Source organism: Enhydra lutris, unplaced genomic scaffold, assembly GCF_002288905.1.
Source record: "Enhydra lutris kenyoni isolate GAN:26980312 unplaced genomic scaffold, ASM228890v2 scaffoldscaffold39, whole genome shotgun sequence".
Taxonomy (NCBI): Eukaryota; Metazoa; Chordata; class Mammalia; order Carnivora; family Mustelidae; genus Enhydra; species Enhydra lutris.
The window spans coordinates 21278254-21305228 of NW_019154123.1; the positions used below are offsets into that span (position 1 = coordinate 21278254).

The following is a 26975-nucleotide window of genomic DNA, read 5'->3' on the forward strand; positions in this document are numbered from 1 at the left end:
CCCTTAAAAAAATTAATAAAGATGGATGCCCTTTTCATAAGTTGGTAGCATATTAAATTTGTAAGCTAAGGATGAAATAAAGTATTCTCAAAGAGTTCTAAAAAGGGGGTTTCCCCTTCCTATTTCTTTAAAAATCCATGCAAACGCTAGGTGGCAGAATTGCAATTTGGATTTAAAAGTCCTTTATTATTTAAATTGATTTCTTTCTATCCTTGTATTTTAATTTTAAATTGCTATAAACAAATCAACAAAGACAAAACAAACATACTAGGTTTTTTTTTTTTTTAAAGAGTTTATTTACTTATTTGTCAGAGAGAGAGAAAGAGCAGAAGCAGGGAGAGTGGCAGCCAGAGGGAGCAGACTCCCACTGAGCAAGGAGCATGATCCTGGAAGGACCCTGGGCTCATGACTGACTCAAAGACTGACTGAGCCACCCAGACATCCCCGAATGTACAAAATTAAAAAAAAAAAAAAAAAAAAAAAAAGGCACGAGTGTCTTGTTGGTTCAGAGGCATCAAAACCATTTAGATTAAGTACTGAATCCTTGGGACACCTAGGGGGCTCCGTGAGTTAAAAGCCTCTGCCTTCGCCTCGGGTAGTGATGTGGGATCAAGCCCCGCATCAGGCTCTCTACCCCTTGGGGAACCTGTTTCCCGCCCCTCCCTCCCCCGCCTGCTTGTGAGCTCTGTCTGTCAAATAAATAAATAAATAAATAAATAAATAAATAAAATCTTTTTTAAAAAAAGAACTGAATCCTGGCTAAAACTAAGCATGAAACAAATATTATTATCCCATTTTCTTCCCCAATCTGTACAAGAATATACTAAAATAATGAAGATGGCCCAATCTATTTTTTGGATCTAGACTCTGAATTGTAGTAACATTAAAAGAAAAAGATTCATTTCCCCATACTTAAAGCAGAACTATACTATTTAGGCCAAAATACATTAAAAACAAAAACAAAACAGGGGCACCTGGGTGGCTCAGTGAGTTGTAGGCTGGACTCCTGGTTTCAGCTCAGGTCATGACCTCAGGGTCAGAGATTAAGCCTCGTGCTGGGCTCCCTACTCTGTGGGAGGTCTGCTTGAGATTCTCTTTCCTTCTCCCTCTCCCCCACTCCCCATGCACTTTAAAGAGTGCATGCTCTCTTTAAAATAAATAAAATCTTAAAAACAAAAACAAAAACAAAAAACCTCTCCAGAATAACCTGACAAAATTCTGTAAAAACGTATATTCTATTATTTATAATTTTGTACTTGATGTTTCTAAATGGAATTTCATATAAGCATTAAAATAGTCATGCTAATTTTCTAAAGTAATGAGATTCAGAATAACACATATATGTACAAAAGGTTGGGGGTTATGATTATCTACATAGATGTCTATGTAGAAAATCTGAAAGAATCAACAAAAATATTATTGGAACCAATGCATAATTAAAGCAAGACTGTAGGACACGATTTAGTAAACAAAAGTAAACTGCTTTCCCATATATCAGCAATAAACAAGTGGTTTCTGAAATTAAAAATCTAATATCACTTACATTAGCACCCAAAAATATGAAAACTTAAACTAACAAAATATGTACAAAATCCATGTAATGAAAATTATAGATCTCTGATGAAAGAAATCAAATAACTAAATAGATATTCCATGTTCATGAGTAGGAAGATTGTATATATGTCCAAAATTAGCTCTTCTAATGTAATCAAGAGATTCAATGCAAACCCCATCAAAATTTTGTAGATATTGACAAACTGATTCTAAAGTTATATGGAGTGGCAAAAGACCCAGAAAAGTCAACACAATACTGAAGAAGAAAAAGGTGAAGGACTGATACTACCCAACTTAGTAAAAATAAATGTGAAATACCAAACTATTAAACTCCCAGAAAATAATTCAGGAGAAAACCTAAATGACCTGGGGTTTGGCAGTGACTTTTTACATGTTAACACCAAATGCATTACCCATCAATAAAAGAACTGATAAACTACTTCATGAAATTTAAAATTAATTGCTCTGTGAAAAACACTGTCAAGAGAATGAAAAGACAAGCTACAGACTGGGGGAAAATATCTGTAGTTAAGACTTATCTGATAAAGGACTGTTATCCAAAATAAACAAAGAACGTTAAAAACTTAACTATTAGAAAATAAACCATCAAACTAAAATACGAGTCAAAGACCTGAACAAATACCTCACCAGGTAAGATACAGGCACAGCAAAGAAACATACGAAAAGATGCTTAAAATCCTATGTCATCAGGGAAATGCAAATTAAAACAAAAATGAGGTAAGACTACAGACCTATTAGAATGGCCAAAATTCAGAACACTGACAACACTGAATGCAGTCAAGGATGTGGAACAACTCTTATTCACTGGTGGCAGGAATGTAAAATACTACAACCACGCAGAGGAAGACAGTTTCACAGTTTCTTACAAACTAAACATACTCTTACCATACAATCCAGTAATCACGCTCCTTGGTATTTACCAAAAGGAGTTGAAAATTTATGCCCACAAAAAACCTGCACACAGATGTTCAGAACAGCTTTATTCAAAACTGTCAAAACTTGGAAGCAACCAAGATGTCATTCAGTGGGGTAAATGGATAAACTGTAATACACAGAATGGAATATTATTTATCACTAAGAGGAAATGAGCTTTCATGCCACAAAGACATGGAGGAACCTTAATTCCTGCTAAGGGAAAGAAGCCAGTTTGAAAAGACTACAAACTGTATGATTCTTTTTTTTTTTTTGTATGATTCTAAATTATACAAAATTTAGGTCAAATTATGAAGAAAATAAAAATATCAGTGATTGCCGGGGTAGGGTGGGGGAATGAACAGGCAGAGGACAGAGGATATGCAGGATAGTAAAAATATTCTGTATGATATGATAATGATAAATATGTATCATTATACATTTGTCTAAACCCACAAAGCACACAACACCAAGAATGAAACCCAAGGTAAACTAAGGACTTTAGGTGATTATGATGTGTCAGTGTAGGTTTGTTTTTTGGTAACAAATGTACTGCTGTGGTGAGTGATGCTAATAATGGGAAAGGGATGTGCATGTGAAGGGACAGGGACATATGGGAAATCTCTGTACCTTCCTCCCAATTTTGTTGTGATCCTAAAACTGCTCTTTAAAAAATATAATCTTGGGCACCTGGGTGGCTCAGTGGGTTAAAGTCTCTGCCTTCAGCCCAGGTCATGATCCCAGGGTCCTGGGATCAAGCCCCGCATTAGGTTCTCGGCTTAGCAGGGGGCCTGCTTCCCTTCCTCTCTCTCTCTGCCTGCCTCTCTGCCTACTTGTGGTCTCTGTCAAATGAATAAATAAAATCTTTAAAAAAATAAAAATTAAAAAAAAAATCTTTTTTTAAACATACACACACATACGTACAAAGACTATGATTACAGTGGTTTTATATTCAGATCCTCAACCTAAAAAGAGTATGCTTTATTTTACAGGCTTGACTGGGTTTCTCTGAAAAGTTACCATCACAAGTCATCGGAATTTGAAAATCAAACTCCTACACTTACACACCTTGAAACCTGTTACTGCAAACAACATAGAGTCTAAACTGTTCATGTCAGAGAAACAGACCACTATTAAGTTAAATATGGCAAAAAGCCAACAAACCTACTGTAATTTTGTGAATCAAAATTAGACTCTACAGACCTACTGTAAGTAAATATCCTGAAGACCTAAGAGTAAACGAAGAGGGGAGAATAGAGGGTTAGCTGTATAATTGTACGATGATTGTTTACTGAGCTATGAAAAGCATAGCACTGAATAAAGCCAAGGTAAAAATAAACAACTACCAGAAATGTGGCAGGAAGCCCAAAGAAAACACAGAATCTTACATTCTTTTGCAAAACCCCAAATAATCAGTAATGAAAACTTAGGGTAAATGGTGAATTTATACACCTGTTCAAATGCTTGAACTAAAGTAATGGTAGAAAGCAGTGAAGAGTAACATTCATATTCTCTTTCTTTATGTTTAGATTTTTCAAAATCATATACATATTATGATGTAATAATCATTACTAAAATAAAGCAAATATACTTTGCTATAAGTATAAAAATGACTAAGTAAAAAAATGACTGTGCTTCTTTCCCCTTCTAAACGGGGGATGTGGTTGCTAGTTTTGGAGGAGGGGAATGAAAGACTGGAAAACTCATTGGTCTTATTTTTTTTTTTTTTTTGGAAATATTTTATTTATTTATTTGGCAGAGAGAGAGAGCGAGAGCACACACGAGCGCACAAGCAAGGGGAGCAGCAGACAGAGGGAGAGGGAGAAGCAGGCTCCCCGCTGAGCAGAGAGCCCAATGTTGGACTCAATTCCAGGACCCTGGGATCATGACCAGAGCCAAAGGCAGACACTTAACCAACTGAGCCACCCAGGTGCCCTTCATTGGTCATACTTAAACTCAGCATGATACCAGTATGCCTGCTGAGGACAGAATTAACTATGTGTGGCCAAACTGACAAGAGAGTTACATGACTGGGAGATTGATTACAAACAGGGGATTAAGCAAATAAGCAAATATACTGTGGTTAACAGACATCCAGATTTCTCAATGTCAGAAAACAGAATTACAAATATTGAAAGGAAAAGGCTAAAAAAAATCCTGTAGTGGTGGACCTAATAAATTAAAAACATTGATAAGAGCTCATGTTTTTTAATAGATAAAGCAATATATCTTGGTGCTTATATATGCCCAAATATATGCAAATATATATACGTTACCTAGCTGTTTTGTGAAAAGGCCTAGATACAAGTGCAAGCCAATAGCAATGAGCATATACAGTGCCCAAATCTTGGATTCTAAATACTTTCCACATATGGAATCAGGACCCTTAACATGTAATATTAAGTGGCATACACACAATATTCCCTTCTGCTCCTCAATTCTTCAGTGTATATTTCCTAAAAACAAGGTCATTCTCATACTTAACCAGAATCTGTTCACAAAAATCAGGAAAATAATAATGACATAGTTCTATTGTCTAATTCACATATTCCATTCAATTTTTCCAGTTTTCTAAATAATGTTTGTTGTAAGTCTAGGATCCAACCCAGGCTTAACTGTTGCATTTTGCTGTCATTTATCATTAGTTTTCTTCATTCTAAAACAGTTCCTCAATCTTTCCTTACCTTCACTGACTGACATTTTCTAAGAATACAGGTCAATTACTTTGTAGAATGTTACTCAACATGTATTTGCCTAATGTTTTGTCATAATCAGATTCCAGCTATGTATTTTTGGTATGAATACAATGAAGTGGTGGAGTGTGCCTCTTACAGGAGGCAAATAATGTTAATTTGTCCTATTGCTATTGATGTTAATTTTTTTTTAAGATTTTATTTATTTATTTATTTGACAGAGATCACAAGTAGGCAGAGAGGCAGGCAGAGAGAGAGGGAGGAGGAAGCAGGCTCCCCACTGAGCAGAGAGCCCAATGCAGGCTCGATCCCAGGACCCTGAGATCATGACCTGAGTCGAAGGCAGAGGCTTTAACCCACTGAACCATGCAGGTGCCCCTTGATGTTAATTTTTATTACTTCATTAGGATAGTGTCTACTAGGTTTTTCTGGGATAAAGTTAACAAGAAGTATTTTGTGGGCCTATTTTGAGACTAACTGTCCTGTTTCCCATCAAACTTTCACCCACTTGTTTTAATAAACATTTATTACTGTATCTTGCACCTAGGGTGCCTGGGTGGCTCAGTTGGTTAAGCATCTGCCCCAGCTTAGGCATAATCTGGGGGTCCTGAGATCTAGCCCCAAATCGGGCTCCCTGCTCACTGGGGAGTCTGCTTCTGCCTCACCCTCTACCTGCCACTCCCCGTTTCTGCTTTCTCTGTCAAATGAATAAATGGAATCTATTAAAAAACAAAACAAAAACAAAAACAGATGTGCCAAAATGTTAACAGGTGAGGAAGCTGAAGAAAGGTTATATGGGAATTCTCTGAATACTTCCTGCAAATTTTCAGTTAAGTTGAAAAAATTTTTTTAATTTCTGATATTTCCTTCCCTAAAATTGAGGGCTGTAAAAACTCCAAATCATTCTCCTAAGAAAACTTCCTATGTAGATTTCTAGGACTTGTGAACACTGGTTTAAGTTATCACATCTGCATTCTCCAAAGCCAACCATTAAAATTTTATGCCTGAGTTTCCACAGTAGAAAATAAGATAAAATTATAATATGGACGTTTTAGATTAGAGCAGGGTTTCTAAACCTCAGTGCTATTATTATTTTGTCTGTACATTGTAGAAATTTAGCAGACCCCTGAACTTTACCCACTAGATGCCAGGAACACCCTCACAACCAAGAAAATCTCTAAACAATGCCAAATGGCCCACAAAGGGCAAATTAGCCTCAGGTTGAGATCCACTAGATAAGAAGATAAAAACTGCCAATTCTATAATCATAATTCACAAGGATCACATTTTTCCTATTCTACAGACCCAAGGTCCTTGGCACACAACTATTTTTAAAAATACCAGCACCTATTAGGATGGCTACTGTCAAAAAACACAAAAGTGATGGCAAGGATGTAAAAAACATTAAGTTTGTAGCTGGTGGGAATGTAAAATGGTACAACTATTGTGGAAAACAGTATAGCAGTTCCTTAAAAAAATTAAAAAAGAAAACTAAAATATGATTCAGCAATTCTACTTCTGGGTGTATATATATCCAAAAGAACTGAAAGCAGAGTCTTAAAAAGATATTTGTATATTCATGTTCATAGCAGCATTAGTTCAAGTCCAGCATCGGGTTCCTTGCTTAATGGGGAGTCTGCTCCTCCCTCTGCCTGCAGCTCCCCCTGCTTGTACGTACATTCTTTCTGACAAATAAATAAAATCTTAAAAAAAAAAATGCAAGTTAAAGTAGTGTGACATCAATTTTTTTTTGTCCAATTGATTAAAATACTAAAAGGGTTAAAAAAGTATTAAAAGGGTTGGAGGACATGTAAAATGATACTAACTCTTCCACAGTGTGGCTAGGGTTATAAATTTTAAGGTATTTTAAGGTATACAATTTGGCAGAATTCTTATTTAAAAAGGGATGGTTTTGATCTAATAATTTCACTTCTAAGAATCCATCCGATAAAATACAGGTATGTAGGGACATGGGGCTGGTTCAGTTAGTGGAACATGCGACTCTTGGTCTTGGGGTCAGGAGTCCCCATGCTGGGTACAGAGCCTACTTAAATAGATAAATACATACATACATACTTTTAAAAACACAAAATATATATTTAAAGAAGTAACTCTAAAATATTCATTACAACACTATTTTAGTAAAGAATGGGAAAACAAAAACAAAAACAAAAACAAAAAACCAGGGGCACCTGGGTGGCTCAGCGGGTTAAAGCCTTTGCCTTAGGCTCAGGTCATGATCCCAGGGTCCTGGGATCGAGCCCCACATCGGGCTCTCTGCTCGGCAAAGAGCCTGCTTCCCCCTTTCTCTCTCTGCCTGCCTCTCTGCCTACTTGTGATCTCTCTCTGTCAAATAAATAAATAAAATCTTATAAAAAAACAAAAAAAAACAGGAGTATGTATGTTCAATAACTAATAGCTGCTAATAATGCCACGGAATGTTGAAAAAACTTTAAAAAGTGGGGAATGCCTGGGTGGCTCTGTCAGTTAAGCTTCTGACTCTTGATTTAGGCTCAGGTTATGATCTCAGGGTCCTGGGATCGATCCCTGGGGGTCAGGGGCTTTGCACTCATTTGGGAGACTACTTGAGGATTTCTATTACACTCCCACTGCCTTTCCCACTGCCTCTCCCTCTGCTCACACTGTTACTCTCTCACTCTCTAAAATAAATAAATCTTTTTAAAAAAGTAAATAAAAAGAGGGGTGCCTGGGTGGCTAAGTGGGTTAAGCCTCTGCCTTCGGCTCAGGTCATGATCTCCGGGTCCTGGAATCGAGCCCCGCATCAGGCTCTCTGCTCAGTGGGGAGCCTGCTTCCCCCTCTTTCTCTGCCTGCCTCTCTGCCTACTTGTGATCTCTGTGTGTGTGTGTGTGTGTGTGTGTGTGTGTGTGTGTCAAATAAATAAATAATCTTTTTAAAATAAATAAATAAAAATTAAAAAGTAAATAAAAAGAGAGAAGTAAACCTCTGAAAGAGACAAAATCCACAAATGCATTAAAGAGAAAGAAACTATATATATATATATATATATATATAATTTATTTTATTTTTTTTTAAGATTTTATTTATTTATTTGACAGGCAGAGATCACAAGTAGGCAGAGAGGCAGGCAGAGAGAGGGGGAAGCAGGCTCCCCGCTGAGCAGAGAGCCCGATGCGGGGCTTGATCCCAGGACCCCAAGATCATGACCCGAGCCAAAGGCAGAGGCTTTAACCCACTGAGCCAACAGGTACCCCAAAGATCTCATTTATTTTTTTAAAAAAGGATATAATATATAAAGGTATGTAAATCCATGTATTGCATTAGGATTAGTACCTATAAGCTACACTCCTAACACAGTTATCTCTGAGGATAAAAAGTAGATGGCAGTTATAGGAATAACTTTAATTTTTGGTTTCACTATTTATTAATTGTACTATGCCCCCAATTAAAAAAAAAAAAAAAAAGGCACATCAAACGTGGGCCAGAATACCACAACCTTAGTAAGAAGGAAACCTTCTGATTTAAGTGGGGGAGCAGTAAAAAGCATAAGAGAAATAGTACAAATTATCAGTTACCCTACTGATATTTGGGATCAATATAAAGACTAATAAAGAGTAACAAAAAGAGGAATTAGAATGAAGATATCTTTATATAACTATTATCTCTGAAACCTAGAACAATAATTATCTGTTTTGGTACAGGCTTATTTTATTATACCTCACAGATACTGTGCTATATTTTTTCACAAATTGAAGGTCTGTGGCAACCCTATATCAAGCAAGACCATCAGCGCCATTCTTCCAACAGCATTTGCTCACTGTCTCTATGTCTCATTTGGTAATTCTTTGAATATTTCAAACTTTCTCATTATTATTATACTTGTCACAGTGACTGGTGGTCAGCAACCTTTGCTGTTACTACTGTTAATTTTTTTGGGGTGCCATGAACTATACCACAGAAGATGGCAAACTTAATAAATGTTGTACCCATTCTGGTTGCTCCACCAACCAGCTGTTCCCATCTCTCTCTCTCTCTTAGGGCTTCCTCATTCTCTAAGACACAACAATATTGATATTAAGCCAATTAATAACCCTACAATAGCTTCTAAGTGTTAGAGTGAATGGAAGAATTGCACATCTCACACTTTAAATCAAAAGCTGTAAATGATACAGCTTAGTAAGAAGGCATGTTGAAAGCCAAGACAGGCAAAAGCTAGGCCTTTTGTGCCAAAAAATTAGCCAAGGGGTGAATGAAGAGGAAAAGTTCTTGAAGGAAATGAAAAGTGCTACTCTAGTGAACACATTAATGACAGGAAAGCAAAAGAGACTTATTGCTGATATGGAGAAAGTGTTTGTGGTATAGATAAAAGATCAAACCATTCCCTTAAGCCAAAGCCTAATGCAAACAAGGCCCTAACTCTCCTAAGTCCATGAAGGCTGAGAGAGGTGAGGAAGCTGCAGAAGAACAGTTTGAAGCTAAAAGAAGTTGTTTAAGAGGTTTAATATCTCCATAACATAAAAATGCAAGGAGAAGCAAGTGTTGACATAGAAGCTGCAAGAGGTTGCCCAGAAAATCTAGCTAAGATCATTAATGAAGATGGCTACACTAAACAACAGTTTTTCTTTTTTTTTTTTTTTTTAAAGATTTTATTTATTTATTTGACAGAGAGAGATCACAAGCAGGCAGAGAGGCAGGTAGAGAGAGAGGAGGAAGCAGGCTCCCTGCTGAGCAGAGAGCCCGATGCGGGGCTCGAACCCAGGACCCTGAGATCATGACCTGAGCCGAAGGCAGCGGCTTAACCCACTGAGCCACCCAGGCGCCCCAACAACAGCTTTTCAATGTAGATGAAATAGCTTTCTATTAGAAGAGACTGCTATCTATGACTTTCACAGCTAGAGAGCAGAAGTCAATGCCTGGCTTCAAAGCTTCAAAGGACAGATGGCCTCTCTTTCTGGGCGCTAAAACAGCTGGGAACTTTAAGGTGAAGCCCGTGCTCAATGACCACTCCAGAATCCTAGGACACTTAAGAATTATGCTAAATCTAGTCTGCCTATGTTCTATATATGGAACAACAAAGCCTGATGGCAGCACGTATGTTTACAAGATGGTTTACTGAGTATTTTATGCTCACTACTGAGACCTACTGAGACTTTCTTTTCAAAACATTAATGCTGACAATGCTCCTGATCACCCAAAATGCTACCAAACAGATTGTATGCTGCAAAGAAATCATTCATAAAAGGAAGAAGAGTCAATTAATGCAGCAAACTGCACTGTGGCTTAATTTAAGAACTGCCACAGCTATCCCAACAACCTTCAGCAACCCTGACCCTGATCAGTCAGTCGCCATCAACATCAAGAACTTCTATCAGCAAAAAGATTACAACTTGCTGAAAGATCAGTTAATGATCAGCATTTTTTAAAATAAAAAGTATTTTTAAATTAAGGCATATATACATTGTTTTTTAGGCATAATGCTACTGCACATGTGACAGACTACAGTATCATGTAAACCTAACTTTTATATGCACAGGGAAACCAAAAAATTCACAACTAATGTTATCATGATATTCCCTTTATTGCAGTGGTCTGGAACAGAACCCACAGTATCTTCAATATAACTGATGGACAAACTGGTAAGTGTATACTTGTAATAAACTTCCTTTATTTCACTAAAGAGAAGTACTCAAAGTATTTATAGTAGATGACTTGCACTGCAGGACTATGGATATTTTTGAGAACTCCAAGGGCAAAGCAGAAGACACCCTGGGCCAGACATTTCTCCAACTAGCCAACATAAAGTAGTGCTTTGATTCTGTGTAATGATAAAAATATACATTATCTCCATTTTGCCACCTGGCCTCTCAATTATTGCCATTTTATGTAAATAAAATGTATGCTTTATACTGAAAACACATAAAAATTGTAAACAGGTTAACATGAAAAGAGAATATCAGATTAGACTTGGCAACGTCTTAAAAACTATTTTAACAGTCGAAAAATTAAGCTAAAAAGTATAAGTGATAGAAATATTACAAATATTGTAAACTAAACAAAATAATTTATTTTGTAGTCTCTGATAAAAATGATAGGCATAGTGTGTATGGCACAGACTGCCGTTTGTCCCACAGTATTCTTTCTGCTCTTGCTTTATTAACTAGGATCTCTTATTCTTAGCCAAGCACATGCCTCGCCTACTAAAGACTGTATTTCCAGCCTCACCTTTGGTTAAAATATGGCCATGTGACTAATTCCTAGCTAATAAGATGTGAGCAGCAATGAGGCATATTAATGATTTCCTCAAAAAAATAGGTGTGGCCTCTATTCTTGCTTTTCCTGTTCCTGCTGGCTGGACCCTAACAACATGAGAAGCTGAAGCACTAGTATTAAATCATGAGACAGAAACTACATATTAACAAGACAGAGCACCAAGATGGAAGAAAACTGGTTCCCTAGCACTGTAAATCCTGACCTGATTATATCTGCTGTTACGTGTGAAAAAGAAAGAAAATTATAGCCTCTTCATTCAACTGAATAATATTTAAAAGAACAGTACTGTTACTCTATGAGGAGGTGCCACGGCATCTCTTAAAGACTAGCTACTGAGGGCGCCTGTCTGGCTCAGTCAACAGCACATCCAACTCTTGATCTCAAGGTTTGTGAGTTCAAGCCCCAGGTTGGGTGTGGAGCCTACTACAAAAATAAATTAACTAAATTAAAAAAAAAAAAGGTGCTAAGCCTGTGCTTATATCAGAAAAGGGTTTACCATTAAACACAGAATACCTACAAACAGCTGCCATTCAACAAAACATTAGTATGTACATATTCACATACAGTCTGTAAGTCATCAGCATAAATCAGATGAAGGTAACTAAAAATGAGCACGTTATAATTAGAAAGGGCCATTTAAAATCTTGATACTTACTGATACATTGGCACTGTCACTGCTTGCAATCTCAGCTGCCTTCTCAATTATCTGTTTAAAAAAGTTTTTAATTAAATTCTGGCGCTTGTATTTATAAAATTTTAATTGTAAATGATTATAATTGTACTTAGACTACAAGAAACAACATAGGGTCTGGCATTTCTATGCTTTATAATGTTAACGTGAATTTTAAAAGCAAAATGGCATTATGTGGTGATTCCCAATCTTCAAACTCCTGACAACTGAGAGTCAATGGTACTGTGACTCCCAGGTACACTACTAGCATTGTCTGTAGATGAAATAAGCAATGGCTTGAATATGTATCTGAAAGAATTCTTTGGTATGTGAAAGAATTTTAAATACAGGTAAATACTTTCTGATTAAGAAAATGCAAAGATATGTAAGAATTACTAAATAAGTTTTTCTCATTTGTCATTTTTTTCCCTAAATTAACATAAAAAAGTAGACTATCAGGGGATAATCTAAAAGTATCTGAAGATTTATATCCAGTTACTGACTTACATAATACTAAATGAGTAATTTAACTGAATCCTCAAATGTAAAGTGTAGTGATAACTCTTATCTTATTTCATACAGTTTTTATAATGATAAAATGAAATTAGTTATTAAATTATCAATATTATCAATAACCATAAAATTGTCTTGAAAAGCAAAATGTACACAAATGATCACAACAAAAATCATTAAATTAAATAAAAAGAATACAGGGAACTTTCACTTTTTCTATCTGTATTATTTGATTTTTTAAATGGTACACTTATAAATTATACAATTTTTATAAAATCCCAGTAAGTATATTTATATATATTTAAAGACAAATCCTCTATCACCAAGTTGATTTTCAAAGATGGACTCTCTAAGAGATTACAAAGGCAAAAGGAAAGTTTAGTGACTTAAGCAGTGTTGAAATAAAACATTTTAAAGAAACTGGACTTCTCTTGAAATGTAACATGAAAACTATATGTATTTGCATAGGATAGTCATATAAATGCTTCAAAAAGCACCTCATTGGATTCAAAAGAAGCTATAACTGATTGTTGAACACATACTATTAAGTGAACACAAAAATAGTCATAGCTTGGAGTATAAAATGTATCACAAGTAACTATGCCTTCTGGTTAAATTGCTATTCTAAGGAATAAAGCCATGGCACCAATGCAATGGATGAGTCAAAAATGCACCTTTTCCAACTCAGTGTACACTAAGGTATATGGTTCTTGACATATGTGGGATTTCAACTGTATTAACCACAAAATTTAATTTGGTTGTATATTACTGATTAGAAAATCATTTCAGAAGAATTGGAAATGAAAAGTTACCTTATGTGGATAAAATTCAATGAAAATGAGAGTAAAGAAGAAACATTAGGTAACAAATTTAATTTACATATTACTTTAAAAATTTACTCTATACAGGTCTGGCAGTGCTGAATTTTAAAATATGATTAAGTTTAAAGATGGATTAATGTGAATATTATTTAGTATAATACTAATTTTTAAAGGAAGCTTTTCTCACATAGATGAAGGAAATAAAATAAACTTTTTACTATCTGAGAATCTGCTCCAAGATTTTCTCATAAAAATTGCATCAATCATACCTGCAACAAAGATGCCAAACTTGAAGATAAAACATATGATTGCTTAGCTCTCAGAATGTAAATTAGCATAGCCCCATTTTCAACTCCAGCAGATACCCTCCTGATACCTAAGATAAGCAGTTTGTATACTAAGGAAACATGTTTAGAAGTGGAAGTCCTTGCTATAGATTCTACACAAGTAACAGTACCTTAGGAAGTCTTACTAATAGTAATAGTCAACATAAACCTTCTGTTCTTTGAATACCAATTCTGACACAGCAGTGACCACGTCTTTAATTCCTAAACTAAGATGCTGGGCAAGCTTCAATGTATGTATCACATACTCAGACTTACATGAATGCATTTACTATCATTTTAAATTGAAAAGAACCTGAGAGAACAATTATGATTTCCTCATTTTATAAATGAGAAACCTGACCTTCAAAGATATTATGTCTCACCTGGTCAGTGATAAAGCCAAGATTAAATACAAGTTTAGTTGTCTCCATGATCAGTGGTCTTTCCACTGAACCAAGCTGCCAATGTATGTGACGTTTTGAAAGAGAAACAAACACAGAAAGCTTAAACTATAAACATGCAGAGCCAAGAACTAATGATTCAGTGATTTTCATGCATACTGATTCTTTAAATAATTAGCTTACCTTATCGAAGGGAGGATAATAATAAGGTTGTTTTTTATTTTCTGGGAATCTGATATGCAAAGCTGTTGCATTTTCAGTATATGGATTTGTTTGAACAGTTCCCATTGGATTCAACATTTCTTCAAGTTCATCTAAAATATACAAATAATTTTGATTATTAAAAAATGTTTAAAAAAAAAACTAAAATAAATCCTTAGTAGAAAATTACTTTACAACTATGCCACCTAAGGAATTTGGCAGACAATCATATCAGAAAGCTTCTAACTTTCTGTTAATACTTGACACAAGAATTGAATGTGAGTTTACATACAGCTCTAAAATGAGTAAGTCTATAAAAATACCTACCTCACCTCTTTCTTCAAATTTGACTTGTATTCTCAAGCTTGAAAAAAAAAAAAAACTTAATTGGAACTGTTCTCCATCAATATAAAGTGACTCACAGAATTTTTATTATTCACCACATATATGGATTCCTTATTTTTCCATGGTCATCACAGTACCCAAACTGATATTCTGAGAATCATCAATGACATTCTTTCGGACAAATCTAATGTTGTTTATGCTCCTCAATTAGCCCATAAACTGCTGATAACAGTTAAAGGGCTCTCTGATAGTTTCTGCAACACTCCATTCAAATGGTACTCCTTTAACTGAATAAACTGCTTATTTCTTTAAGGCACTCCCTCTGCTCCCCCATGGTACATTCACAGAATTGTGCATGGGATTCTTAGATTTCAGTGTTCTCATAAAACTTTTTCATTTCACAGATAAGTAAACTGTCGAAGAGACAATAAACTCAAGAGAACGGAATTAGCAATACAACCTCAAGTCTCTCCTCTCCAAACTATTATCTCTTTCTTATACAGACTTTTAGCACAGCTGTCCTCTCCTAAGGAAACAAAAATCCATTGTGTCCAGGCCTAATGTCCAGATATTATGCATACTCGAATTATTTACCAATGCTAGAAAATATTTTTTATTTATTAATTTGAGAGAGAGAAAGAGAGCAGGAGCAGAGGTGGGTTCGGAGGGGAGGGGAGAGGCAGACTCCCTAGTGAGCAGGGAGGCTGTTGGGTAGGGGGGTGAGGGACAGGAGGGAATCCCAGGACCTGGTGTTAGTGACCTGAGCTAAAATGAAGGCAGATGCCAACCACCTTAGCTACCCAGGAGTTCTGCTAGAAAATCTTTGAGTATTTCCATGTTTCAGCTCGTTGATCAATTCTTCGCTTGAGTTGTTTAATACTCTCAAATTTCAGCTTCTGTTTTCACCCAGAAGGGAGAAATTCTCATTTATATACCTCTAAAGCAGATTTCTCAGCAAATTAAAATCCTATACTTATGCTATCTGGTAGCATTATACTCCTTTGTCCTACCACATACAATCTAGCTAAAGTAAAATGTAGCATTTTAGTATTCTTACTAACAAACATAGAGAGGTAACCTTGCTTAAAGTGATTACCAAAAAAGCACTCATATATTTTATAAATAGAAAGTACAATTTGGTACAACCTCAACTGGAGAGCAATTTGTGATTATCAAAATAACAAACTTATTTATTCTTTTTTTATTTTAAAATTCCAAGTTTTTTAAAGTTTTTATTTTAATTTCAGTTAGCTAAGATAGAGTGTTATATCAGTTTCAGGTGTACAATAACAAATGTATTTATTCTTTAACTTAACAGACCCACCTCTAGCAATTTATCTTAGACATATACCTGCATATAAGCAAGATTATTCACTGTAACACTGCTTAAATTATCAAAAGGTAAGTCTGGTTTAAGAACAGCAGCACAACTCTATATAGATAGATAAGGTTAAAGGGGCAAAAAGAAGAACACTGCACAGAATGCTATTTTAAGACTAGAAGAAAAATAGAAATCTACATTTGTATTTCCTAGTGTATATGCAAAGAAATCTGGAAAGATAAAAAAGCAACCAGTAATGTAATTATATACTATTTAATGATGGCCTAGGGACTCTAGACAATAGACTATTTGTAGTTCCTTTTTTTCAGCTTCACTCCTACTGGGATAAAGTGACAATTCTAGAGCTCATACATGCATAGCAAATGTGTTCATTTATTATTTTTCACATTACATTTTGTTAGAGATGAAGTCAGGCTCATAGTATGTCAATAATACTGCCCAAAATTGTCTATTTTACTAAAAATACCAGCCGAGTTGCTGGTGATTCTGGAGAACATGTGTGAGTCTAAATTAAAATTTTCAAAAAGGTGTAACTGCTGAAATGCATAATTTTTACTCTATGAAGCTCACAGTTTCTCTTAAGAAATATATAAATGCACACTACTCTCTAATATTTGGGGGAAAACATGATTAGTAAAAACTACTACAGGTGTATGAGGTAAGGGTAGTAACTGAAGAACATACACACACATAAAATAATAGAACATAAGTTTTAAATATGTCTGTAAATAACTGATTATCCAAAGCCAATTTCTCAGATGTCAACTACTAATAAACATCTTCAAGTATCTGTCACCCAAAAAATAACTTTAAAATGCAAGTAATTTCACAGTTTTATTAACTGTATTAACAAACTATGAAGGCAGGGGGGAATGAAAACCGCTATTATAATGCAAAGTTTATACTAAAAATTTCAAACATTCAGGAAATGCAGTATGGAATAATGGAAAGAATCAAGCAGTCTTCTGTACAAATCCTACTTTTGAACCAAAGTGAACCTAAATTATAAGTCTTACAAAACTGGTTTCCTTGTTGGGGTGCTCTGAATAGTACTTCAGAAATATAGGCATATGGAAGGTGCTCCTCTTAGCTCAAATTTCAGGTTAAAGCCAACTAAACACTTGCTGTGTTTTTACTATTCTTCCCATATTAGTGAATGTTCCTTCTATTAGTGTAGAAATTCAGTACAGCTAGAAGCAAAAAGGTTGTTACAAAGAAGACATCGTTCCTTAGGAGAATTTCTCCAAAATCTATAAAAATAAAACTTTTAAAGCAAGAACATATTCACCAGGATAACAAATATCTTCAGATACAAATCACTTTTTAAATACATTAAAACAATCTGTGGGCATCTGCTTTAGAATAAATAATAAAGATACGAAAAGATGGTTTCTTTACTAAACTGAAAGAATAGTGAGTCATAAAGAAACTAACTAGTCCGCATACCAAAAGTTACTCTTTAAGGATTAGGACATAAGTCTTACCAGGAAATGAAGACCAGCTGTGCAATATTATGTCTCCAGATCTCAACTGTCCTTTAAAGTCAAAAACCATCGTATTCACCCATGCTACAGGATAATGCTGTTGAAAAAGATACCACTGTATAAATATCCTGAAAAAGAACTTCAGCAGGTAAACATGTACACACCCTTTGTTTAAAAAATTTAGATCTAGAAATATCTAGAGTTCCAGATGATTTCCAAAAAAATCATTCTAAATAAAACAAGCTGTACATGGAAAAATGTTCTAGATCTTTACAATGGTTCAAGAAAACTCTGAAAGTCAATAAATATCTCATGATGAAATAATGTATCCAAAAAACATTATTTCTTATATAAACAAGGCAAATGATGAGGAATTTTTAATGTTTCAAGAAAATACGTATGATATATCAGGTTATATGTTTCATGAGCTTTACACCTCATTAAACCTTAACGTAGTAGAAGACAATGTCTGTAGGTATTGTAGAATTTATTTGTATTTCTTAGAAGGAAGCCTAGACACCTAGACCAATTAACTTGGACACAGTTTATCAAAAAACCTTATAAATAGTCAAATACTTTGAGTAAAATTCTTTATCAGTGTAAGAAAAAATACTAAGGAAGTACTCTTCTGTGACTTATACACCCTAAAATTTATTTTTAAAAAACTGTATGATAATAACCAGAAGCCTGCTTAATTCTTACATTAAAGAATAAAGGACACAAATTCATGTACATAAATATAGCAACCATTTTTTTAAAAATATATAAAATTCATGTCCCCATCCCCCCAAAACAACTTTTCATAAACTTAAAAGAAAATGAAAAAGACAGGACTAAAAATATGAAATGAAATATAAGAACAGGTACACCATCCTTTTTCCTCAATTTCGAAATCTAAGAAACTGAAAACTAAAAGTTTATTCGTAATTCGTATGACAGCAAAACATGGCCAGAAGTGGCATGAAGTTAACTAATATTCTGCATTTGTCTCATTTAATGTGACTATTCACATACTTCACTGCCAAGCAATGATGTATTTGATTACAGATTTGTGATCCAGGCCCCACAGATGTGTTAAATAAAGTATACGATCTTTCTAAAATTCACAAAAATCTGAATGTTTGAGCATATGTGGCACATAGAATTTCAGTTAAGATATTGTGGAAATACAGTTTTTTAATCCTTTCATTCTTTTTTATCTATATTTTCTAAAGTATTATATTTATAATGGAACACTTACAATACGGTATTTGCTAAAATAATTTGCCAAAAGAGAAATAAATGAACAGAACATAAAGATGAAGATCTATCATCTTTTTAAAATCACTTCATAGGGACGAAAGTATATGCTATCATTTCACGTTACTCAATTATTTCAAAGACTCTTAAAATTATTCCACTGTAAAAAATTTTTGGTAGCGTATAATTACCACTTTCCCAGATTTCCGGATGGTCTGATATTTAGAGGGATTAATAGTTTTAGTAGACTTTTTTGTTTTCACTTTATCCAGAACTGCATAAACAGCAAAACATAATCGAGCCATTCGTGGCAGATCACAAGTATTTATATCAAATTCCAGTGGTTCATTCCAAATGTGATCATTTTTCCCTGATATCTCTGAGCTTACAATGGTTTTACAGAGGAGTTCAGTACCATGAAAAAGGCCAGCCCTGACATGAACCTGTAATAAGGGAGACAAAAACACAGAATTATGAGTACTGCACCACTGAAACACCTCCACTCTGAAAAACAAACATCTATTAGGAGAAGCAGCACACCAACTCTAGGAAAAACTTTTCGTCCACAGAAACATCAGGCTGTAAGTATCAGTATATAATTCACTAAACTGTTATTTTAACCTGTTTTTCACTTAGTAAGTAAACCAACTAAAAAATGCAGTATGTCTCAATGGTATAAAAAGATCTACAGAAACCAAGACCATAAGTATAAAAACTACTATCACTTGTTCACCTCTACTGACCGTATTTACTTGGGGGTCTTGTCTTATTCTTTGTATAACTGGAAAGTAAGTGATAGATAAAATGTCTCTGAAATCTCTTTCTACTTCTTAATAATGTACAAACTGGACGTTCTAAGACCCACCTTCTTAAAGATATTCTATCCATATTTACAATTATTCTACACATCATTGTGTTTCATTTTTTCCTGAAGACACAGGTCCAGAGTAATGCAGGACATACGCAAAATGTCCCAGAAAATTTTACCCAGTCATTCATATAGTTTTTTATGACATAAGCCAATTATCTCTAAATTTAAAAGTGAGTAGTACAGAAGTAGAACAAATAATCCTTAAGTTATATGGAATCACAAAAGACTCCAAATAGCCAAAGCAACCTTGAGAAAGAACAAAGCTGGAGACATCACAATCCCAGATTTCAAGATATTCTTCTATAAAGCTAAAGTAATCAAAACAATATGGTACTGGCACAAAAACAAAGACATCGATCAATGGAACAGAATAGAGAGCCCAGAGATAAATCCACTTACCTGGTCAATTAATCCACAACAAAGGAGGCAAGAATATACAACAGGGAAAAGATACACAACAAGAATATACAACAGGGAAAAATCTCTTCAATAAATGGTGCTGGAAAAACTGAATAGCCACGTAGAAAAGAATGAAACTGGACCACCTTCTTATGCCATATACAAAAATAAACTCAAAATGGATTAAAGACCTAAATGTGAGATCTGAAACCATAGCACTCAAATTACTTCCACATAGGCTACAATTTCGTGGTACTGGCCTTAGCAACATTTTCCTAGATATGTTCCCTCCAGCAGCAGAATCAAAAGCGAAAATACACTATTGGGACTAAACCAAATAAAAAGCTTTTTCACAGTAAAGGAAACCATCAACCTAACAAAAAGGCAGTCCACTGAAAGGGAAAAGGTATTTGCAAATGATGTATCTAACAAGGGGTTAATATCCAAAATATATAAAGAACTTACACAACTCAACACCTCCCCAAAATCAAACAATCCAATTTAAAAATGGGCAGAGGACCTGAACAGACATTTTTCCAAAGAAGACATTCAGATGGCCAAGAAACGTATGAAAAGATGTTCAACATCACTAATCATCAGGAAAATGACATCAAAACCACCATGAAACATCACCTTATACCTGTCACAATGGTTTCAGTCAAAACAAGAAATAACAAATGCTGATGAGGATCTGGAGAAAGGGAATCCTTGTGCACTGTTAGTGGGAATGTAAATTAGTGCAGCCACTATGGAAAACAGTAAGAAGGTTTCTTGAAAAAGTAATAAGAAGAATACCATATGATTCAGTAGTTCCACTATTGAGTATTTACCCAAAGAAAACAAAAAAACTAGTTTGAAAGATGTATACACCCCTATGCAACATTATTTATAATAGACAAGGTATGTAAGCAACCCAAGTGTCCATCCATAGATAAATGGATAAAAAAAGATGTGCTGTGTGTGTGTGTGTGTGTGTGTAATGGAATATTACTCAGCCATACCAAAGGATGAGATCTTGCCATTTGCAACATTAGAGGGTATTATGCTAAGTGAAGTAAGTCAGAAAGAAAGACAACTTCTGCATGATTTCACTTATATGTGAAATCTAAAAACAAATGAACAAACAAAGCAGGAAAGACCCATAAATACAGAGAACAGGGGATGCCTGGGTGGCTCAGTCGGTTGAGCGGCTGCCTTTGGTTCAGGTCATGATCTCAGGGTCCTGGGATCGAGTCCCACATCGGGCTCCTTGCTCTGCGGGAAGCCTGCTTCTCCCTTTGCCTCTGCCTGCCACTCTGCCTGCCTGTGCTCTCTATCCCTCTGAAAAATAAATAAATAAAATCTTAAAAAAAAAAAATACATAGAACAAACTGATGGTCACTAGAGGGGTAGATGAAGGGGATGGGCAAATGGGTAAAGTGGAATAGGAGGTACAGGCTTCAAGTTATAGAATGAATAAGTTACAGGGATGAAAGATTGAGGATAGGGAATATAATCAATAGTACTGTTACAGTGTTGTACGGTGACATTATCGTAGCTCCACTTGTGGTGAGCATAGCACAATGCACAGAGTGGTACAATCACTATGCTGTATACCTGAAATTAATGTAACATTGTGTGTCAACTATACATCAATAAAACTGGTTGACTAGTAAGTTAAAAAGTGGGTGGTGAAAGTAGAAAAACAATACGAAACACAGGCTGACTTTATGGTCAAATGTTTTTACATTGATTTATTCAAATGTGATCTTAGCACACAGTAGTACTCAATTTACTAGTTACTGAATAAATGAATACATGTGAATATATAGGTTCATTTTTTATGGGTTCATTTTTAATTTAAAATGGGCTTATCAATAAAAACTGACTTATTAGAAGTTACTATCCTCATTTTGAAAAAGGTAGTATCAAGAATACCCATTCTATCAAAGAGACAGAAACATTTTTTTTTGAGACAGAAACATTTAAATAGAGATAAATTTTAAGTAATACCATCAATTTTAAAGTTATAAATATTTATGTTAGAATTGTTTGAGTTTAAAAGCTATTCAAATTGTTTTAATTGCATAAATAAAACTACAGGTTAGTTCATAATGTTCATAGTTCATATAGTCAGTTCATAATGTAACAGGGAAAGAACGGCTTACTTTAAGAGTCTCATGCTCTACCGACTGAGCTAGCCGGGCGCCCAAGAACGGCTTACTTTAATGAACAGTATTCATTTATCTAACTCCCACAAAATAAACACAGACTGGAGTGCCCAGATGACTCAGAGCCTGATGTGGGGCCGATCTCACAACCCTGAGACCACAACCTGTGCTCAACATGGGGTCTCTCTCCTTCTACCAGTGCACCTCCCCCTGCTCATACATACAATCTCTCTCTCAAAATAAATAAAATCCTAAATAAAAATAAACACAAATAAAAGGGTTAGATATGTTAAAATCATTAAAAAGCAAAAATTTAAAAGCTATCAGAATAACCACTGAAGCGTGGTGATGGGTTCACAGAAGTTGATTACACTATTCTCTCTACTTTTGTGTATGTTTGAATTTTTCCATTAAAAAAATTTTTAAGCTAGGGGCACCTGGGTGGCTCAGTGAGTTAAAACCTCTGCCTTTGGCTCAGGTCGTGATCCCAGGGTCCTGGGATCGAGCCCCGCATCGGGCTCTCTGCTGAGCGGGGAGCCTGCCTCTCCCTCTCTCTCTGCCTGCCTCTCTGCCTACTTGTGATCTCTGTCTGTCAAATAAATAAATAAAATCTTTTAAAAAAAATTTTTAAGCTAAAGAAAATCAGTTATTCCAAATACATCTGGATTATTTTTACACAGTAAAGATTAAAATAGTAGGGAATACAAAGAATTGCTAAAAGCACCTCCAGTAAATTTTCAGGCCACCAAGAATTTTCATCTGAATACACACTTGATTGCCCTCAAATTCACAGAAAAGGGATTATTCCTTCTACTCAAAACCTCTAGTTCCATCTTGTTCCAATTTCCCAAGTACTTAGACCTTGCTCCTTTGTTTCTCTGAATTGGAAAAATCCCCTCCCCAGCAAGCTATAAAACCTAAGCATTTCTCTCCTATGTCAAACTCAAACAAAAACCTTCTTTAGAACCCAACAAATCATAATGAGAATGGTGCCAGTGTCGGTCTACTCATGTTTCCTACTTTCAATCCATAATCAAGCCTATACTGTAATACAAGAGGAAAGTGATTTATGACATAATCTTACTATTTTTAATTTTTTTTTAATATATTGATTTTTTTTTTTTTAAAGTAGGCTCTATGCCCAATGTGGGGCTTGAACTCACAACCTTGAGATTAAGAGAGTCCCATGCTCTACCAACTGAGCCAGCCAGGCATCCCTATAATGTACTTTTTTTTTTCCTATAATGTACTCTTAAATGAAAAATAAAAGAATTCAATCATACTCACTAAAAGCATATTCACATTTTGATGGTGCAAAGAAACGAATACAAATAAAACTAATTACGGTAGGATAGCAAGAATATTGGTGATTTATCATTCTCTTAAGTAATCATAGATTGTATTTTATAATGTTATCTTTAAAATATTTAAAAATTACTATTCTAGAAAGTACAACACAAATCAGCTAGATGAACTTAAATTTAAGATCCTAAATACAGGCATAACACCAAATGCTCACAATCAATTCAAAACTCATTAAATTTAATGCAAACATGAGTGAAAACGGAAATCATTTTTAAAACAACTACTGAGGGTGCCTGGGTGGCTCAGTTAGTTGAGTGTCCCACTCCTGATTTCAGCTCAGGCCATGATCTCAGGGTCGTGGGATCCAGCCCTGCACTGGGCTTCACACTCAGTGTGGAGTCTGCTTGAGATTCTCTCCCTCCCTCTGCCCCTCCCCCTAACTCACATGTGCACACGCATAAACTCTGTCTCTCTCTCTCCCTCTCTAATAAATAAAATCTTTTTTTTTTTTTTTTTAACCCATCCAAGGTTATCTGTTTTTAAACAGTGTCAAAATCTTAAAGGGTGCCTCAGTGGCTCAGTGGGTGAAGCCTCTGCCTTCGGCTCAGGTCATGATCTCAGGGTCCTGGGATCGAGCCCCACATTGGGCTCTCTACTCAGCAGGGAGCCTGCTCCCCACCCCTCCCCAGGCTTCTGCCTGCCTCTCTAACTACTTGTAGTCTATCAAATAAATAAAATCTTTTAAAAAAATCTTTAATAAATAAATCAATAAACAATAGAAAATGTCAAGATTGAGCAGCTATAGCCTTAAGCAACTTTTAAGTCCATGTCTCTACCCTACCTTAAATACTATTTCCCTGTGTTCCCCGAAATAAGGCAAAAAGTCTGGGGATTCATTTTTACTCTGTGAAGAATGTAACAATAATTATAAAGAAGGACTTATACAACTGCACGTTTAGGAAATCTTTGTATTTTCCTTTACTCTATACTCAAAGTAAACTGTAAGACACTTACCATAGTAGTAGAATTTTTAATAGCCAAGACAAAAACAGGAATAACAATTATTCTTTATATATATATATGAATAATTATTCTATAAAGAAAACTGCAATTGCCTATAAGAACCATAATTATTTTCTCCTAAGCAATGAAGAAATGGCCCTATCATGAAATGCTCAACAAATGGCATTTAGTGTTAGTAAAATTATATGGGAGGTAAAAAGAGCACAAAATCCAGATTTCGAAGTTTTCCTTTTCTCCCTGATATACCTCAGGAAGACTGAGCACCAGTTAATAAACACACAGTGAATGGTAATTTTAGTTTATCAAGAGGTTAGGAAAAGTTCCACCACTATCATACCAGTCATTATCTTAAAAGAAGTTCAACAGGAAGAAAGGAAAGCGGTGCCTATTGCCTAGGCAAAGACAAAATCCCCTGGCATGCCTTAAGAACCGAAACCACTATGGCACAGCTAGAGGCACATCAGGGGGCCACACTGTTGCTTGGGTTGGAGAGGTGAACAGCAAAGTCAGTGCCAACTGAGATTACTAAACAGGAATGGAATTTTTTTTTTTTTTAAGATTTTATTTATTTGATGGGGGGGGGGGCACAAGCAGGGCGGAGGGGCAGAGGGAGAAGTAGGCTTCCTGCCAAGCAGAGAGCCCTATGTGGGCCTCAATCCCAGGACCCTGATATCATGACCTGAGCCGAAGGCAGGCTCCTAACAACTGAGCCACCCAGGCACCCAACAGGAACAGAATTTAAATCACAGAAAGACTATTTTGTTTTCAGGTAAGAGAGAAGTTTGGGTATAAGGTAAGATGTGAAAACAGAGGCAAGGAGATCACTGGGGGGAGGCTGTTGCTGTAATTCAGGAAGAGACAATGAAGGCTTGAGCTATGAAATGGTACGTAAGACAAAGAGGAAAGAATGGATAGTAAAGGATTTCAATGAGGTAGGATCAACAGTATGTGATCAACTGATTAAATATAGTAAGGGAAGTGGTGACTCCAGCTGCTTTACCAAATATAAGAGGAAAAGGTGTTAAAGGAGTTAAGAGAATGAGCTGAGGGACACTAAATAAAGTTGGCTTTAGAAATGTGTACTGGGGCACCTGGGTGGCTCAGTTGGTTAGGAATCTGCCTTTGGCTCTGGTCATGATACCGGGGTCCTGGGATAAAGCCCCATGTTGGGCTCCCCGCTTAGCCGGGGGCCTGTTTCTCCCTCTCTCCCTGTCGCTCTCTCCACTCATTCTCTCTCTCTCTGTCAAATAAATAAAATCTTAAAAAAAGAAACAAAACAAAAAGTACACACTGAGGCATGTGAAAACAGGAGTCTGGAACTGAAGAGATAGCTGGGCTACAGGCAACAGCTTGAGAATTGTAAGTGAAGGAGGTACAGTTTTTTCAATTTTCTTACAAAGAGGATATCAGTAATTGTTTTCCAAGATGTGAAGAATCCAAATGAGATGAAAAACACTAACAGGTGTTGTTGAGGCAGGGTGCACATGCCTCAAGCAAACAATCCATGTGACCTCTGAGTTCTGTGATCTCAAGATCTCTGTAGGGCTTCCTCTCCTTCCCCTCAGCCACACAAACCAAAACATATCTGGAATTGGACTTTCCCACCACACCCTAGCATCTCCAAATCACTACCTGCTACATCTTACTCTCTACTCACCTCCCCTTCCAACTCACTCTGACACTCTTACAGGATAATCTCCTTGCCCTCTTTAAGGCCTCCATTTCAATGACCAATACTTCCCCCAATCCCCGCTTTTCTCTATCACCTTTGTCTTCACCAAAGCTCTCTGTCAATGGGTGTCTCTCCTCTGTCACACTCATCTGAAGTCCCTATCCTGGATAAACCTAATTATCTGCCTCTCCTCCATACTACATGGTTTGGGGTCAAGACCGACCAGTCTCAATGTAAAATTATTCTTTCATCATTGCAAGAATATTTCTTACCTTTAATTAACTGCTGAAAATTTGCATAATCATTTACTCTCCTATAAGATGAGAACTATTTTTTAAAAATGCAAAGCCCCTATTTAAGCTCCTTTTTTTTGTTAGGTTTTCTGTTACCCGAAGATGCCATGCTTTGATGGATACCTCCTGTCGGTCAAACTACTCTATTTAGAAGTTATAAAATATTAGAATAATAAAATACTAGTCCATTATTATTTATAAGGTAAGGAAAGCAAGTAATGAGAAAGATCAAATTATGTAACGAATAAAAAAATCAGAATCTAATACTCGCCAATTATAGATAGAATACTGTTACTAAATTGTGAAGTCATGTCAGTGGGGCAGAATGAGGATGGTATGTATGCTGGGATGAAGTAAAGGGTTTAAAGAGCATTTTTCCCCCAGAAAAACACATGCTGCTTCATATGCACCCGAAGCTCCACAAATCTCCAAGTAAAGATATATGGCGGGGGGGGGGGGGGGGGGGGGGGGGGGGGGGGGGGGGGGGGTG

General features: G+C 35.7%; 1 protein-coding gene across 1 annotated transcript in view; it reads right to left on the reverse strand.

Annotated features, from left to right (window-relative positions):
* Window positions 1-26975, reverse strand: part of LOC111155003 (phosphatidylinositol-4,5-bisphosphate 3-kinase catalytic subunit beta) — a 110718-nt gene that overhangs the window by 47887 nt on the left and 35856 nt on the right. Inside the window, 4 exon segments of the mRNA XM_022514995.1 lie at window positions 12086-12136; window positions 14345-14475; window positions 17534-17630; window positions 18964-19215. Coding sequence (XP_022370703.1) covers window positions 12086-12136; window positions 14345-14475; window positions 17534-17630; window positions 18964-19215 — 531 coding nt within the window.